The 13,391-nt window shown below is 33.8% G+C and overlaps 1 protein-coding gene and 1 pseudogene across 1 annotated transcript; both read left to right on the top strand.

Moving 5' to 3' along the window:
* The first annotated feature begins 1,696 nt into the window (after window positions 1-1,696).
* LOC148776781 (olfactory receptor 4K13-like) lies at window positions 1,697-2,629 on the top strand. Its single transcript, XM_088840405.1, has one exon. The coding sequence runs from the start codon at window positions 1,697-1,699 to the stop codon at window positions 2,627-2,629; it is 933 nt and encodes a 310-aa protein (XP_088696531.1).
* Window positions 2,630-10,219: 7,590 nt separating this feature from the next.
* On the top strand, window positions 10,220-11,149 carry LOC148776780 (olfactory receptor 4L1-like; annotated as a pseudogene).
* The last annotated feature ends 2,242 nt before the right edge of the window (window positions 11,150-13,391 follow it).

Raw genomic sequence — 13,391 nt, 5'->3', positions numbered from 1 at the left:
TTTGTAATTCAATATACATTTTAGAATTAACATGTCAATTTTCCAAAAACTCCTACTTGAATTAAGATTGGGAGTACATGAATATATATATGAACTTAAAGATAATTGGCATATTTTACAATTTATGAATCCAATATTTATTAGATGCTTATTTTGTTGTCACTTGTAAATTATGTTACTTGCCTAACTCTTTAATTTTGTTAATTATATAAAGTGAGTTTCTAGTATTGAACCATTTTTGCATTCCTACAATAAAATCAGGTGGTCAGAATGAGAGCTAAAAAAATACCAATATTTGTGCAAAGTAGTATTTATATAAATCTTTATTGAGAAATTTGCATTATTTGATTAGTTGAAAATGACTAGTAATTGTGCTTCTGGTAATGTAATCTTGAAAAAATTTTTTACATGTAAATGGATATGTACGAGTATATTGTACAATTTTAGAATATCAGTTTGTCAGTAAAAATAAAACCATTTGCAAAATGTTGTTATGACAGGATATCACGTAATCATTTTCATGTCATACATAAACTAGATGATAAGTGAACTTTACCTCTGCCAGTATTTTTTATTTTCTTTAAAAAATTTGATGCAAAATGATAAAAATGCACATACTTATTAATTCTTAAAACAGGATGATCTTTATTATAGTATTTTTTACTTTTCCGAATTCTTAAAATATTTAAAAATATTTTCCTTTGCCCAGCTAGAAACTCTTCCGTTTTTTGTTTTTTTTTAGATCTCTTAACAATGTGTTGTGTTACTATCTCTTCTTAGATACCTGGTATATATTCCTTGTTATTTTGTTTCAAAAATTCTGGCTAGCATTATACATGGTATAAGTGGATGTCATTCTACAAAGTTCTGCTTTACACATCCAGAGCAATATGGATGTGTTCCCTGATAAACAGATTTCCTTTTGTTTATCAGGGATCTACAAGCCAGCAGCAAGCATCCATTTAGGCTATCACTGCACTGTACTTCACAATCTGCTAAATTCATAGGCCCAAAGGAAATCAGGGCCTGTGGGAGAAGACTCAAATATTTGGACACTTCTTCCGTCTCAGAAAAAAATAAGACAAGAAGCTATCTCAGTTTGCCAGCATAGATTCATTTGTCTCAAAGACTCATCATGTTTATTATCTCTGTTCATCTAACTTTCAGCCGCAAATACAGAATGACTTCTAGATTGTTGATGCTCTATATTCCAGTTACTCAGTTTCATTTCTCTTGGTCCTGTTTATAATTAGAAAACCACTTGGCCTTTCTTTCACTTACATGACCCTTACTATTATTAGAGTTCAAGATGGTAGACCTTATTTTTTGTCTATGGAGGATGAATAAACCTATTTCTCAAAATCTAAAAACGTGGCAAGGAGCTTGAATATTCTCTCACCAGCTGAGATAATCACTTTTCTTATAATTAGCCCAAATATGAGTTACATATTGATAGTTTCAATTTTCTTCAAACATCTTGGTTTATGGTAGATATTCCTCATAATTTTTATTAATAAATTGTGTCTATCTCTTTCAAAAAGCTGGATTTAGTGTTGATTCTTTTTTATCCTTTTTAAGCATTTCAGTGAATTTTAGGGAAAAAAAGTTAAGTGACTATGCACTTATCTTTCAAGTTTAACTAACAGACTTTCTATTTTGATTTTGTTTTAGGTAACATATGCCAACAGCCAAACAAATGGAAAAACAAAATCACTCTGTAGTGGCTGAATTTATTTTGCTGGGACTCACAGAGTTTCATGAGTTACAGATTTTCTTTTTTTTCTTTTTTACCGTTATTTACATAGCCATTTTATTATGTAACCTCATTATTATCTTGGTAGTGAAACTGGACCCTCCATTACAGTCTCCAATGTACTTCCTACTGGTCAACCTGTCCTTTATTGATATGTCTCTGGCTTCCTTTGCTACTCCTAAAATGATTGGTGACTTAATTAGTAAAAATAAGGCCATTTCTTATGAAGGATGCATGGCCCAGATTTTTTTCCTTCACCTTTTAGGTGGAAGTGAGATGATGTTGCTTGTAGCCATGGCAATTGATAGATTAATTGCCATATGCAAAAATTACAAAAATATTATGAGCCACCATATTTGCATCAGACTTGCACTTTTCTCCTGGACTACTGGGTTTGTGCACTCTGTTAGCCAAATGGTTTTTATAGTGACTTTACTATTCTGTGGCCCCAATGTTGTAGATAGTTTTTTTTGTGACCTGCCTCAGGTGATCAAGCTTGCCTGCACTGACACCTATGTCTCAGACCTATTAGTCATCGCATTTAGTGGACTACTTTCTTTGTTCTGTTTCACATTTCTGTTCATTTCCTATAGCATCATCCTGATAACTGTCCATCATCACTCCTCCAGTGGATATTCCAAGGCCATGTCCACTCTTTCAACCCACATCACCGTGGTGGTACTATTCTTTGGACCTTGCCTCTTTATCTATATATGGCCATTCAGCCATGTTTTCATAGATAAGATCTTCTCTGTGTTTTATACAATTTTTACTCCCCTTTTAAATCCAATCATTTACTCATTTAGGAATAAAGACATGAAGAAAGCAATAATAAAAATAAAGTCCAAGAATGTGAGTTCCAGATCAGCCTTTTAACTTAAATATTACAATCATCAAAGGCATCATCGTTGTTGTTATTGTAATCATCATCCAGAGATACAGGTATAAGATTTTACACTGAACATAAGTCATATTTTGGGAAATTATTATTTTTCCTTACACAAGCATATATGCAACAAAGCATTCTGAATTGTACATCCAAGTGCAAATCATTCCAATATATTATCATTCATTTATGTTGCAATTTTAAATTTTTCTATAAATTCTTAGATTTTAAAATACTGTTTGTTGAGTTCTAACCATGTCTAAGGCATTTTGCATGCATTTTCTCTTAACCTCACACAATGAAAATAGAGAATATTATTTATATTTATCACCAGAAACTGCACATTAAAAATTTAACAAACTTGTCACAAAAATTGTTAAGTGCTAGACCTAGAATCAGATCCTACATGTAACTACAAAATCTATGCTGTTATAAGTAAAATATTTTTATCTAAACTTTAATTAGTATTCATACATTTTTGCTCCTGTCCTCTCCCTTACATGTCATAGTCCCAATAATTAAATCTTCCCAACAAAAGGTTAAAATGATTTTCCCTTGATCTGAAAGTGAAAAGAAGCCAACAATTTCTGTTTCCTTATGCCTCTGATTCAATAAAAAGAGTTTATTAAAATAGCTAAGAAGGTTGACCCACTGAGCAAGGTGTACTAGTACTACTGATACACAGCAGGGCAGGAAAAATCATGTTTGAAACCCATGTGATTCTCTATGGTGCCTCACAGTATGTGCATATCAAGCAGACTCATGTCAATGTATGGCAAAACCAATACAATGCTGCCGACTCTGTGTGACCCCATAGACGGAAGCCCACCAGGCTCCCCCGTCCCTGGGATTCTCCAGGCAAGAACACTGGAGTGGGTTGCCATTTCCTTCTCCAATGTGTGAAAGTGAAAAGTGAAAGTGAAGTCGCTCAGTCGTGTCCGACCCATAGCGACCCCAAGGACTGCAGCTTACCAGGCTCCTCCATCCATGGGATTTTCCAGGCAAGAGTACTTGAGTGGCTTGCCATTGCCTTCTCCAACCAATACAATAATGTAAAGTAATTAGCCTCCAATTAAAATAAATAAATTTTTAAAAATAATAAAATTTCTTTTTTCTTAAAAAAAAAGAAAATCACACAACCTAGTACAAATTAGAATTTGATTCACTCCACCAAGTAAAGAATCACCATCATTGGAGATCTTGGATGAAGACAAAAGAAGAATGCAATTGGTAGTAAAAGAAGATAGACATAAATAAATATTACAATAGTTTAGTAGAATGATGATTATAGAAACTAAGACTGTTTCTTCCTAAAATATTTATGGTCATGGTGTATGTATAGTATTTGCTGACAAATTTCAATTTTTTTTGGTTGTTCATTATCAAGTAGTTGTTGGAGGTTAACTTTAGAATTTTGTCTCTAGGATATGGGATATTCATGTGGGATTATGACTAAATTAGAGGAAATAATAATACCACACTGAGATGTACATAGTAACCTATAGAATTTCGTCTTTCCATTTGGAGAAAAGAGGGTGACTGTCTTAATTTGTATACATCTTTAGGCTAAGACAACTGTTGTTCCTTGGCAGTTTAAATAAAGATAGAATGAGAGTATTAAACATTTGAGAAGAGAGAAGGCATGTATCGAGAATCACAGAATTTTACCCTGACAAGTAACTTAGGGTGCATATTTAATCAAGAATAAAGGATATTATATAAATAAATTGAGTTAGAATTCATAGTTGAAACAAAAGAGAAGCCTGAATTAAGCAGTTATTTTAAAATGTTATTCAAACCCATGGTTTTAAGGAGGGTGCATGCATTTTAAACTAACTGTAATCATCTAATTAGGTACAAAAAGATGAGAACATCTATTTATGTCTTTTAATATTAAATGATAAATTTTGTTATTATTTACTACACAGATTATTTTAGGTACTCAATTAATCTGTGTGTTGCCTGGTCATGCTATATGGCATTTAAAGTTTCTGGAGAAAATGTGAGTTAATCAAAGACAGAGGGGGATCAAAAGCAGTTCTCTTCAAGGTCATTTACTTTGAACAAATTGTTATTCAATAAACAACTATCTCTCCGTATAATAGCTTAGTTGTGCTAAAAGTAAAGGGGAGGGAATACTTAAAGATTATATTATCTTATTTTAGCTCAATTTATCCTCCACAGCTTCATTAGGGCTTTAAAAATGTTTCTGTGAATAAACCTTGGATTGAAGATCATTCTTGTTTTTAAAATTCATGTAAACGATTATAAAATGACAGAATTTATAATTATATCCACAATATGAACTTTTTCTTAGCTAAATCACAAAGTATTAATAAAAGAACATTGAGATACAGAACTGACGGTAAACTGGCAAAATATTTTAAGTTAAGAAAAATTATTTCACAATATGGATTTACTTCCATCTTTATTAACAATGAATGTGACAATATATATCGTACCTTGATAAATTAGCTAGTCATCAAAATTAGTAAAACACTAAAAACTAAATATATAAAACATAAAATAAACCTCTACAATTTTATTTGAAATATTAATAGTCAATGATAACCAATGGAAGGCTTTAAATTTTAACTAAATGTAGTAACAAGTGTTTCCGTTTCTTACTTGTACCAAAAGAACAAAAGCCACATTCCACAGAGAAATTACTTGTATTTTCTGCCATTCTTATAAAAATGACTAAGATAAGCAGTACAACAATAAATAAAATACATTCCTTATCAGCAAATGCTATTGAAAAGCACACAGAAACTATTTCTAACTATCTCAAAATTAAGTGATAGAATAAATTATGTCTTGGGAGGAGTTTTGCCTTATACAAGAGTTGAAAGATTTTAACACTTGTACATAAAAATTGTCATCAATAATACTAACTCATAATGAAAGCTAGTCTATGACAAAAATCTACATTAAGCCCTTGGTTGAATAGTGAATTTGACTGGAATTAAATAAGAACTTGCAGATAAGATACAGATATGTCGACCAATTTGAAAGTTACTCATGACATTGCTGGCAAGTTATTGAAACAGACTTTGAAGCCTGCTATGCTAAGTATATTAGGATGATCAATATGATGAACTGTGTAAAAGCAAACTCTTATAAAGAAAGAATTTACTGTAAGATTTTATAGTAAAAAGGGCAATGACAATGAAAACATATTTTGCCATATAAATATTCTCTGAAACTCTCATAGCAAGGTAAATAAATTTTAAAAAATATTAGTATTTTAATAACCATAAAACAGTTAGTTGTAACATTAATGTATAATATGAAGTTTGAAGTAATTTAATGTGAATTATTCTCAGTATATCTTTACAATTTTCTATTTCCTAAATATATTAATGTGCATATAATATGCACTTTTAGGAGTAAGCCTGTAACATGTATAGATCAAATTTCTATTAAAGATGTAATGGTCAGAAAAATTTAGAGATTATTCATCTGAAATAATACCACAAAATTGTTAGAAGGAAGGTAAAAATGTAGCTTGGGAATAATGTGAGGAAGAGGAAGTGTCTATTAAATCAAAGCTGTCTGAACTTATTATATCACAAAAAGCCAATACTCTCATGACTATTTTAATCATTCCAAGGCTCAAGGACCAGAAATTAAGAGTGAACATCTCTCCTGGTCATGCTATCACAGCAGTCCCAAAGTTTTAACTACTCCCACTGAAATTTGGATTCCGAGGGCTCCAAAAAAAATCTGCCTCCAAAGTGGTTCACGTCTTTATAAAAGATGCAGAAAACAATATCCAGAACCACATGAAGGGCATCACAGAGAGTAAAAATTAGATTTCTAATTTCGAATAACGTCTTGAACACATTGTTTCTCATAATGCACCTTTACAGCAAGTAAGTGAAAACATTATAGAGGATTAATTCATTACAAATTTAGTATACTGAAGATGGTATTTTAATTAATTCTGTGTTGACTAGAAGGAAAATACTATGGTTTTCAAGACATGGGATTACATATTTATTTTACAATGGACTATAATCAACAATTTCTATGAAAATTTAAAGGTATATGCTCTCAAACTGATATTGCAAATGAATTTGGTGGTATATGGTAAGTGATTAAGAATGATGGATAAAATTAAGAAACATAAATTCCTGAGCATCCAGATAATTCATACTATCACTGAAAATAGTGGAAAAGCTAGAAACTCATATTATTTTTTGCAGAATAGGGATCAGTTCAGTTCAGTTCAGTCACTCAGTCGTGTCCGACTCTTTGCGACCCCATGAATCACAGCACGCCAGGCCTCCCTGTCCATCACCATCTCCCGGAGTTCACTCAAACTCATGTCCATCGAGTGGGTGATGCCATCCAGCCATCTCATCTTCTGTCGTCCCCTTCTCCTCCCACCCCCAATCCCTCCCAGCATCAGAGTTTTTTTTCCAATGAGTCAACTCTTCGCATAAGGTGGCCAAAGTATTGGAGTTTCAGCTTTAGCATCAGTCCTTCCCATGAACACCGAGGACTGCTCTCCTTTAGGATGGATTGGTTGGATCTCCTTGCAGTTCAAGGGACTCTCAAGAGTCTTTTCCAATACCACAGTTCAAAAGCATCAATTTTTCGGCTCTCATACGATTTCTTTTAATCAATTTCAGGTAACCATTTAATACACATTTGAATGATTATTATTCTATTCACATAGCTGTGCAAGGATCACCACAATCTTGTTTTAAATAATTTTCACCACTGCAAAAAGAAAACTCACGCCCATCTCCAATCAATCCCCAGCTGAAGGGCTACTAATATGCATTCTTTTTTCATAGGTTAGCTGTTTCTAGACATTTAATGTAAGTGAACTTACAAAGCATATAGTCTATTGTGCCCAGTTTCTTTTATTAATCATATTTTTCAGTTTCATCTGTATTTTAAGATAAATATGTACAGTTTTAGAAAAAGGTGAAATTAGTCGATAGAAATTATGCTTAATTTATTTAAATGTCTATAATGAAAATGGGAGAAAATATTTATTTGAGTTAGTTATGCTTATACTGTTCATTGTTCAGCTGTTAAGTTGGGTCTGACTCTTTGTGACCCTATGGACTTCAGCACACAGGGTTCACCTGTCCTTCACTATTTCCTGAAGTTTGCTGAGATTCATGTCCATTGATTTGGTGATGCTATCTAACCATCTCATCCTCTGCTACCTGCTTCTTCTTTTGTTACATTAAGTAATTTATGTCTTATATACACATGAGCAAGAGTAGAAATATTTATTTTCAACAATTTACTAAAACAAGTCTTGACTCCTTCCTTCCCTAATACAGATTTATATGGAAAAGTCTCAGGATTATCTAAGATTATATGAGAGACTCAGATTCAACACATGCCCTCTCTGTGCCCATTCTGTGTCCATCCATGAGCTTATACATACACCATCTCACCTAATAATCACTACATTTCCTCGGGGTGGTCCTACCTCTAAGACTTGGGAAAATATAATTAATTATGGGGGTCTTGATTTTTCATTTACTAAAGAGAACGAATGATTACAAAGTTCCATCCTAACTCTAATATACTGTGATTTTGTCTTCAAATTCTTGCAAAGAGAATCATAAATTGAGTAAAGTTAACTAAAATAAAATGTGCAATTATTTAAGAGGAAGACAATTTTCTTCATTGATAGGATTTTTGTCTAAACTATATGATAACTTATTTAATTTGTATAGTCTTTTTACCTTCATAATATAGAAGCAGGTATACTAAGTGCAGAACCAAATAAATATTTTGAGATATCAATGTATGGCAAAACCAATACAATAATGTAAAGTAATTAGCCTCCAATTAAAATAAATAAATTTAAAACATAAATAGATAAAAAATGAAAGAGAGGAATAAGAGACAGAAATGCTGGGAAAGTCATCAACACAGTAAATTCCAGCTTTCCCTCTGAAATAAAAGGCCAAAATAAATCTTTAATAATCAATTATATTTAACTAAATTAATTCCATTTGCAAGTTTTTCTGTTTTTACTTTATTGTGGGAAATAAAATTCAAGGATATTGGTTTCCAAATTATAACTGGCATATTCATTCTTTCTAACAGTTATCAAGTCATGTCACTTCCCCAAAATGCATGCAGTTATTGAAATTTCTGTCACAAAAGTCTCAACAGCAATATTTCTGGTCACTCTCATGATAGTCATGTAACACAATCGTTATAGAAGGCATGGTGTGGAGACTGTCCTCTGCATGCCCCTCCAGGTCCACAGTATACCACTTAGCATCCACTCTGTACACTTCTGGAGGTTGACCTACAGGAACTACATCATTTTTCACTATTATTTCCCCTAGTTTGTAGACACTGACTATTTCTTAAAAATATCGGAGGTAAGATAACAAGATAATTAAGATAATTAAGGTTGGATAACGGTGATAAGATATTTTGACAAGAGACCGAGCAGAGCTGAAAACAAGGAGAGATTTACAGGTCACTGGAGAAAAGAAAACAAACATTTCCTAAGCATCTTTAAAACTTAATTCAGTCACTTTTCCAAATACACCACTCTTTCTACTCACTGCTATCAATTCTTTTCTTCTTATAAATCTTCAGTCTTTAAGCCTTGTCCTTTTTATTTACTGACCATGAGTAAGTTTTTTTTTTTTTTTACTTTTTAAAATGGTTTGAAGATAAAAACAAGCAAGCTTGAAGCTGTGTCTTAAACGTGACACTTGGAACTGGTTGCCAATTTAAAAAAACTTACATTTTTCACAAATCATGTGCTAAATTAAATATTTTCTTCCATGTCTCATTGCTAATTTTTGATTGATAATTAATCTCTAGATGGTTAACTCCTGAGATACCAGATTCTGATTCATTTTGTATAAGAAAAAAAGTGCAGTTAATTACATAGAGGGATTCCAAATACTTGTTGAATCATATCTGTTATGCTCATAAATGGAACATATTAATTCAATCAATATTTAATAACTTGACCATAAATATACATTCCTTTATGTTTGGCTGGAATATGGTGTTTTGATACATGCCCAGATGCTGGTGTAAGTCATTTAAAACATCTGTGCCAAGTTTCCTTTAATACAAAATTAGGATAATTATAATAACGAGATTGCTATGCTCATAACACTAAAGCTTGTTAACATATGTGAAATACAACACAGCTTATGACATAGTGATCACATAATTATAATTAATTTTGATCACTCTACCTCCTAAGAATGACATTTAAAAGCTCAGCAAATAAAATTTAGTGTGATATATTACAACCAAAGCAATATCTATACATTAGGACTGAATAATTTCACTATTTACTTCCAAACCATTTGCACACAACACACAAACTGTTCACTGTGAACAATGTTAATAAAAGGATTTGAGAAAACAGCTCCAAAAGATCTGAGATTTAAGACTATCTTTACTCATCAAATAGAAATAAAAAAATGTTGGTGTTTTTGTTGAAGTTCATTTGATAAGTCGTGTTTGACTCTTTGCGATCCCATGTCAGTCAGTGCTAACTGTGGCTTTTTAAAAAAATTCTCTTTGTATATAAAGAACATTTGGAATCTTTCTGAGTTGAGTAAATGGATCTGAAAAATGGATCTGTAGTGACTGAGTTTATTTTGCAAGGATTTTCTGCAGGATGGGAACTTCAGGTTGTCTTCTTCGTGACGTTCTCCTTGATCTATGGGGCTACTGTGCTGGGAAACGCTCTCACTGTGGTCACAGTGACATGCAGTTCCACCCTTCGTTCTCCCATGTACTTCCTCCTCGGAAACCTCTCCTTTTTGGACATGTGTCTCTCCACGGTCACCACACCCAAGATGATCAGAGACTTGCTCACTGAACACAAGACCATCTCTATATGGGGATGCATGGCTCAGATGTTCTTTATGCACTTGTTTGGAGGTGCTGAGGCAACTCTTCTGGTAGCCATGGCTTTTGACAGATATGTGGCCATATGTAAACCCCTGCACTACAGGAAAATCATGAACCACAGGTTGCTGAACGGGTTTGTTATACTCTCATGGACAATTGGTTTTATACACACCATGAGTCAGATGGTATTAACGGTAAACCTGCCTTTCTGTGGCCCCCGCATTGTAGACAACATATTCTGTGACCTTCCCCTTGTGATTAAGCTTGCGTGTGTGGAAACATACACCCTGGAATTATTTGTCATTGCTGACAGTGGACTCTTGTCACTTATCTGTTTCCTCCTCCTGCTTGTCTCCTACACTGTCCTCCTGGCCACTGTGCAACGAAGATCATCGGGAGGCCTCTCCAAAGCTCTGTCCACACTGTCTGCCCACATCACTGTGGTCAGTCTGTTCTTTGGGCCGTGTATCTTCATCTATGCCTGGCCATTCAAGAGTTTTGCCAGCAATAAAGTCCTTGCTGTATTTTACACTGTATTCACACCCTTATTGAATCTTATTATTTACACCCTGAGAAATCAGAAAATGTGAGAGGCCATGTAAAAATTAAGGTTCCAAAATGTTAGCTCCACATAGAACTTTTAGATTTTAGAACTGTATAGGTAACCCAGCTTTCAAATATATTGCAAATATAATTTGAATACATATGCAATACATAGTTTTACTTTCTTATTTTAGAATCATAACTGATGCATACAAAATTAATGATAATATATTTTAAATTTATTAAATGCTGTTATAATGATAATTAGTGATCTCAGCAAATAGCCATATAAAAATCATTAAATACTTTATGATACAGGCAATATATATTTGTTAGTGAAGAAATAAATACACAAACATGGTGATTACTGTTAGAGATTACTTTAATTGAAATGGGTTGTTAATGACAGTCATAATACTATCATTTATACTCATAGTCATTTATAAATGACTGTCATTTACAGTATCATTAAATGAGACTGAACAAACAATGATTGAAAGAATTCGAACAAATGAAAGAAAATGTAAGAATAAAAAGTCATATTTGACAGCATCATAAATATAGAATGCTAGATTGAACATAAGATACCAAAGGGAAAAAACAATAGAAGGGCAATTTTAATAGAACTTCATAGAGCAGCCTTGAAATCAAACACTCTTAAGAAATTCAATTTGTATTCACAACTGACTTTCAAACCTAAGGAAACAAAAGTAGAAGCACTTTTTTTTAAATTTTATGTAATATACCATGTAACTTGTCTTTTCCAAGTGCTTAAACTATGGTTCAATTGTCTTTGGTAAGCTTGAAATTTTTCTTGCAATTATAAGCAAATTAACATTTGCTTGTTAGTGTTAAGGGCAAGGGGGCATTTCTTGCTGAATTCAGAATCCCAAACTTATTGATGGCTAAACTTAAATATTCTTCCCCAATTCAAGAGACTAAACATCTCTTCTTGTTCCAGGCAATAGTTTTCAAATTAATCCTAAAGAAGATATAGATTTTTTTCTCCATTCAATGCATCTTCAAGTTCATCCAAAGTGATGCTGTTAAAACACAGTGCTCGGATTCTTTACAGCATGTTGGTAGCCTGTTTCTTTAAACTGTATGGCAAGCTAAATTCATGCTTGCTGCTGCTGCTAAGTCGCTTCAGTCGTGTCCGACTCTGTGTGACCCCATAGACGGCAGCCCACCAGGCTCCCCCGTCCCTGGGATTCTCCAGGCAAGAACACAGGAGTAGATTGCATTTCCTTCTCAAACGCATGAAAATGAAAAGTGAAAGTGAAGTCGCTCAGTCGTGTCCGGCTCTTAGCGACCCCATGGACTGCAGCCTACCAGGCTCCTCCTGGATTTTCCAGGCAAGAGGGCTGGAGTGGCTTGCCATTGCCTTCTCCAAATTCATGCTTCAGTTCAGTTCATTTCAGTTCAGTCGCTCAGTCGTGTCCGACTCTCCGCGACCCCATGAATCACAGGACGTCAGGCCTCCCTGTCCATCACCAACTCCCGGAGTTCACTCAAACTCATGTCCACAGAGTCGGTGATGCCATCCAGCCATCTCATTCTCCGTCGTCCCCTTCTCCTCCCGCCCCTAACCTTTCCCAGCATCAGAGTCTTTTCCAGTGAGTCAACTCGTCGCATGAGGAGGCCAAAGTATTGCAGTTTCAGCTTTAGCATCAGTCCTTCCAATGAACACCCAGGATTGATCTCCTTTAGAATTGACTGGTTGGATCTCCTTGCAGTAGTTCACAAATGTCAAAATAACCTATAACATATTATTGACCAGAATGTTCATAAAAAATTACCAGTGAAACAGTTTTATGCTATACCTAAAATTGTCCCATAAAATTATGATTATTTCTCTAAGATGGATATAATCAAAAAGGTGACAAATAACAAGGGTTGACAAGGATGTAGAATAATTGGAACCCTCATATACTGCTGATGGAATACAGAATGGTGTAACCATTTTGGAGAGAATTTTGGCAGTTCCTCAAAAATGTTAAATATAGAATTACCATGTGCCCAGGTTACTTCATTCCAAATACATCTTCAAAAGAAATTAAGGCACATGTACACCCCAAAAATTATACTAAAATGATTGTAGCAGCTTTCATCATACTAGTAAAAATGTTAAAACGACCCAAATGTTCATCAACTAATGAATGGATAAATAAAACATGCTGCTGGTACTGCTGCTAAGTCACTTCAGTCGTGTCCGACTCTGTGTGACCCCATAGACGGAAGCCCACCAGGCTCCCCCGTCCCTGGGATTCTCCAGGCAAGAACACTGGAGTGGGTTGCCATTTCCTTCTCCAATGTGTGAAAGTGAAAAGTGAA

This window comes from Moschus berezovskii, chromosome 9, assembly GCF_049115385.1.
Source record: "Moschus berezovskii isolate FMDL1 chromosome 9, NW_MosBer_1.0, whole genome shotgun sequence".
Taxonomy (NCBI): domain Eukaryota; kingdom Metazoa; phylum Chordata; class Mammalia; order Artiodactyla; family Moschidae; genus Moschus; species Moschus berezovskii.
Note: the sequence above shows the minus strand (reverse complement) of the source record. Positions and strands in the feature narration are given on the sequence as shown.

Excerpts from the sequence above, each read along its gene's own strand:
- LOC148776781 (XM_088840405.1), top strand. The coding sequence starts at position 1,697 with ATGGAAAAACAAAATCACTCTGTAGTGGCTGAATTTATTTTGCTGGGA.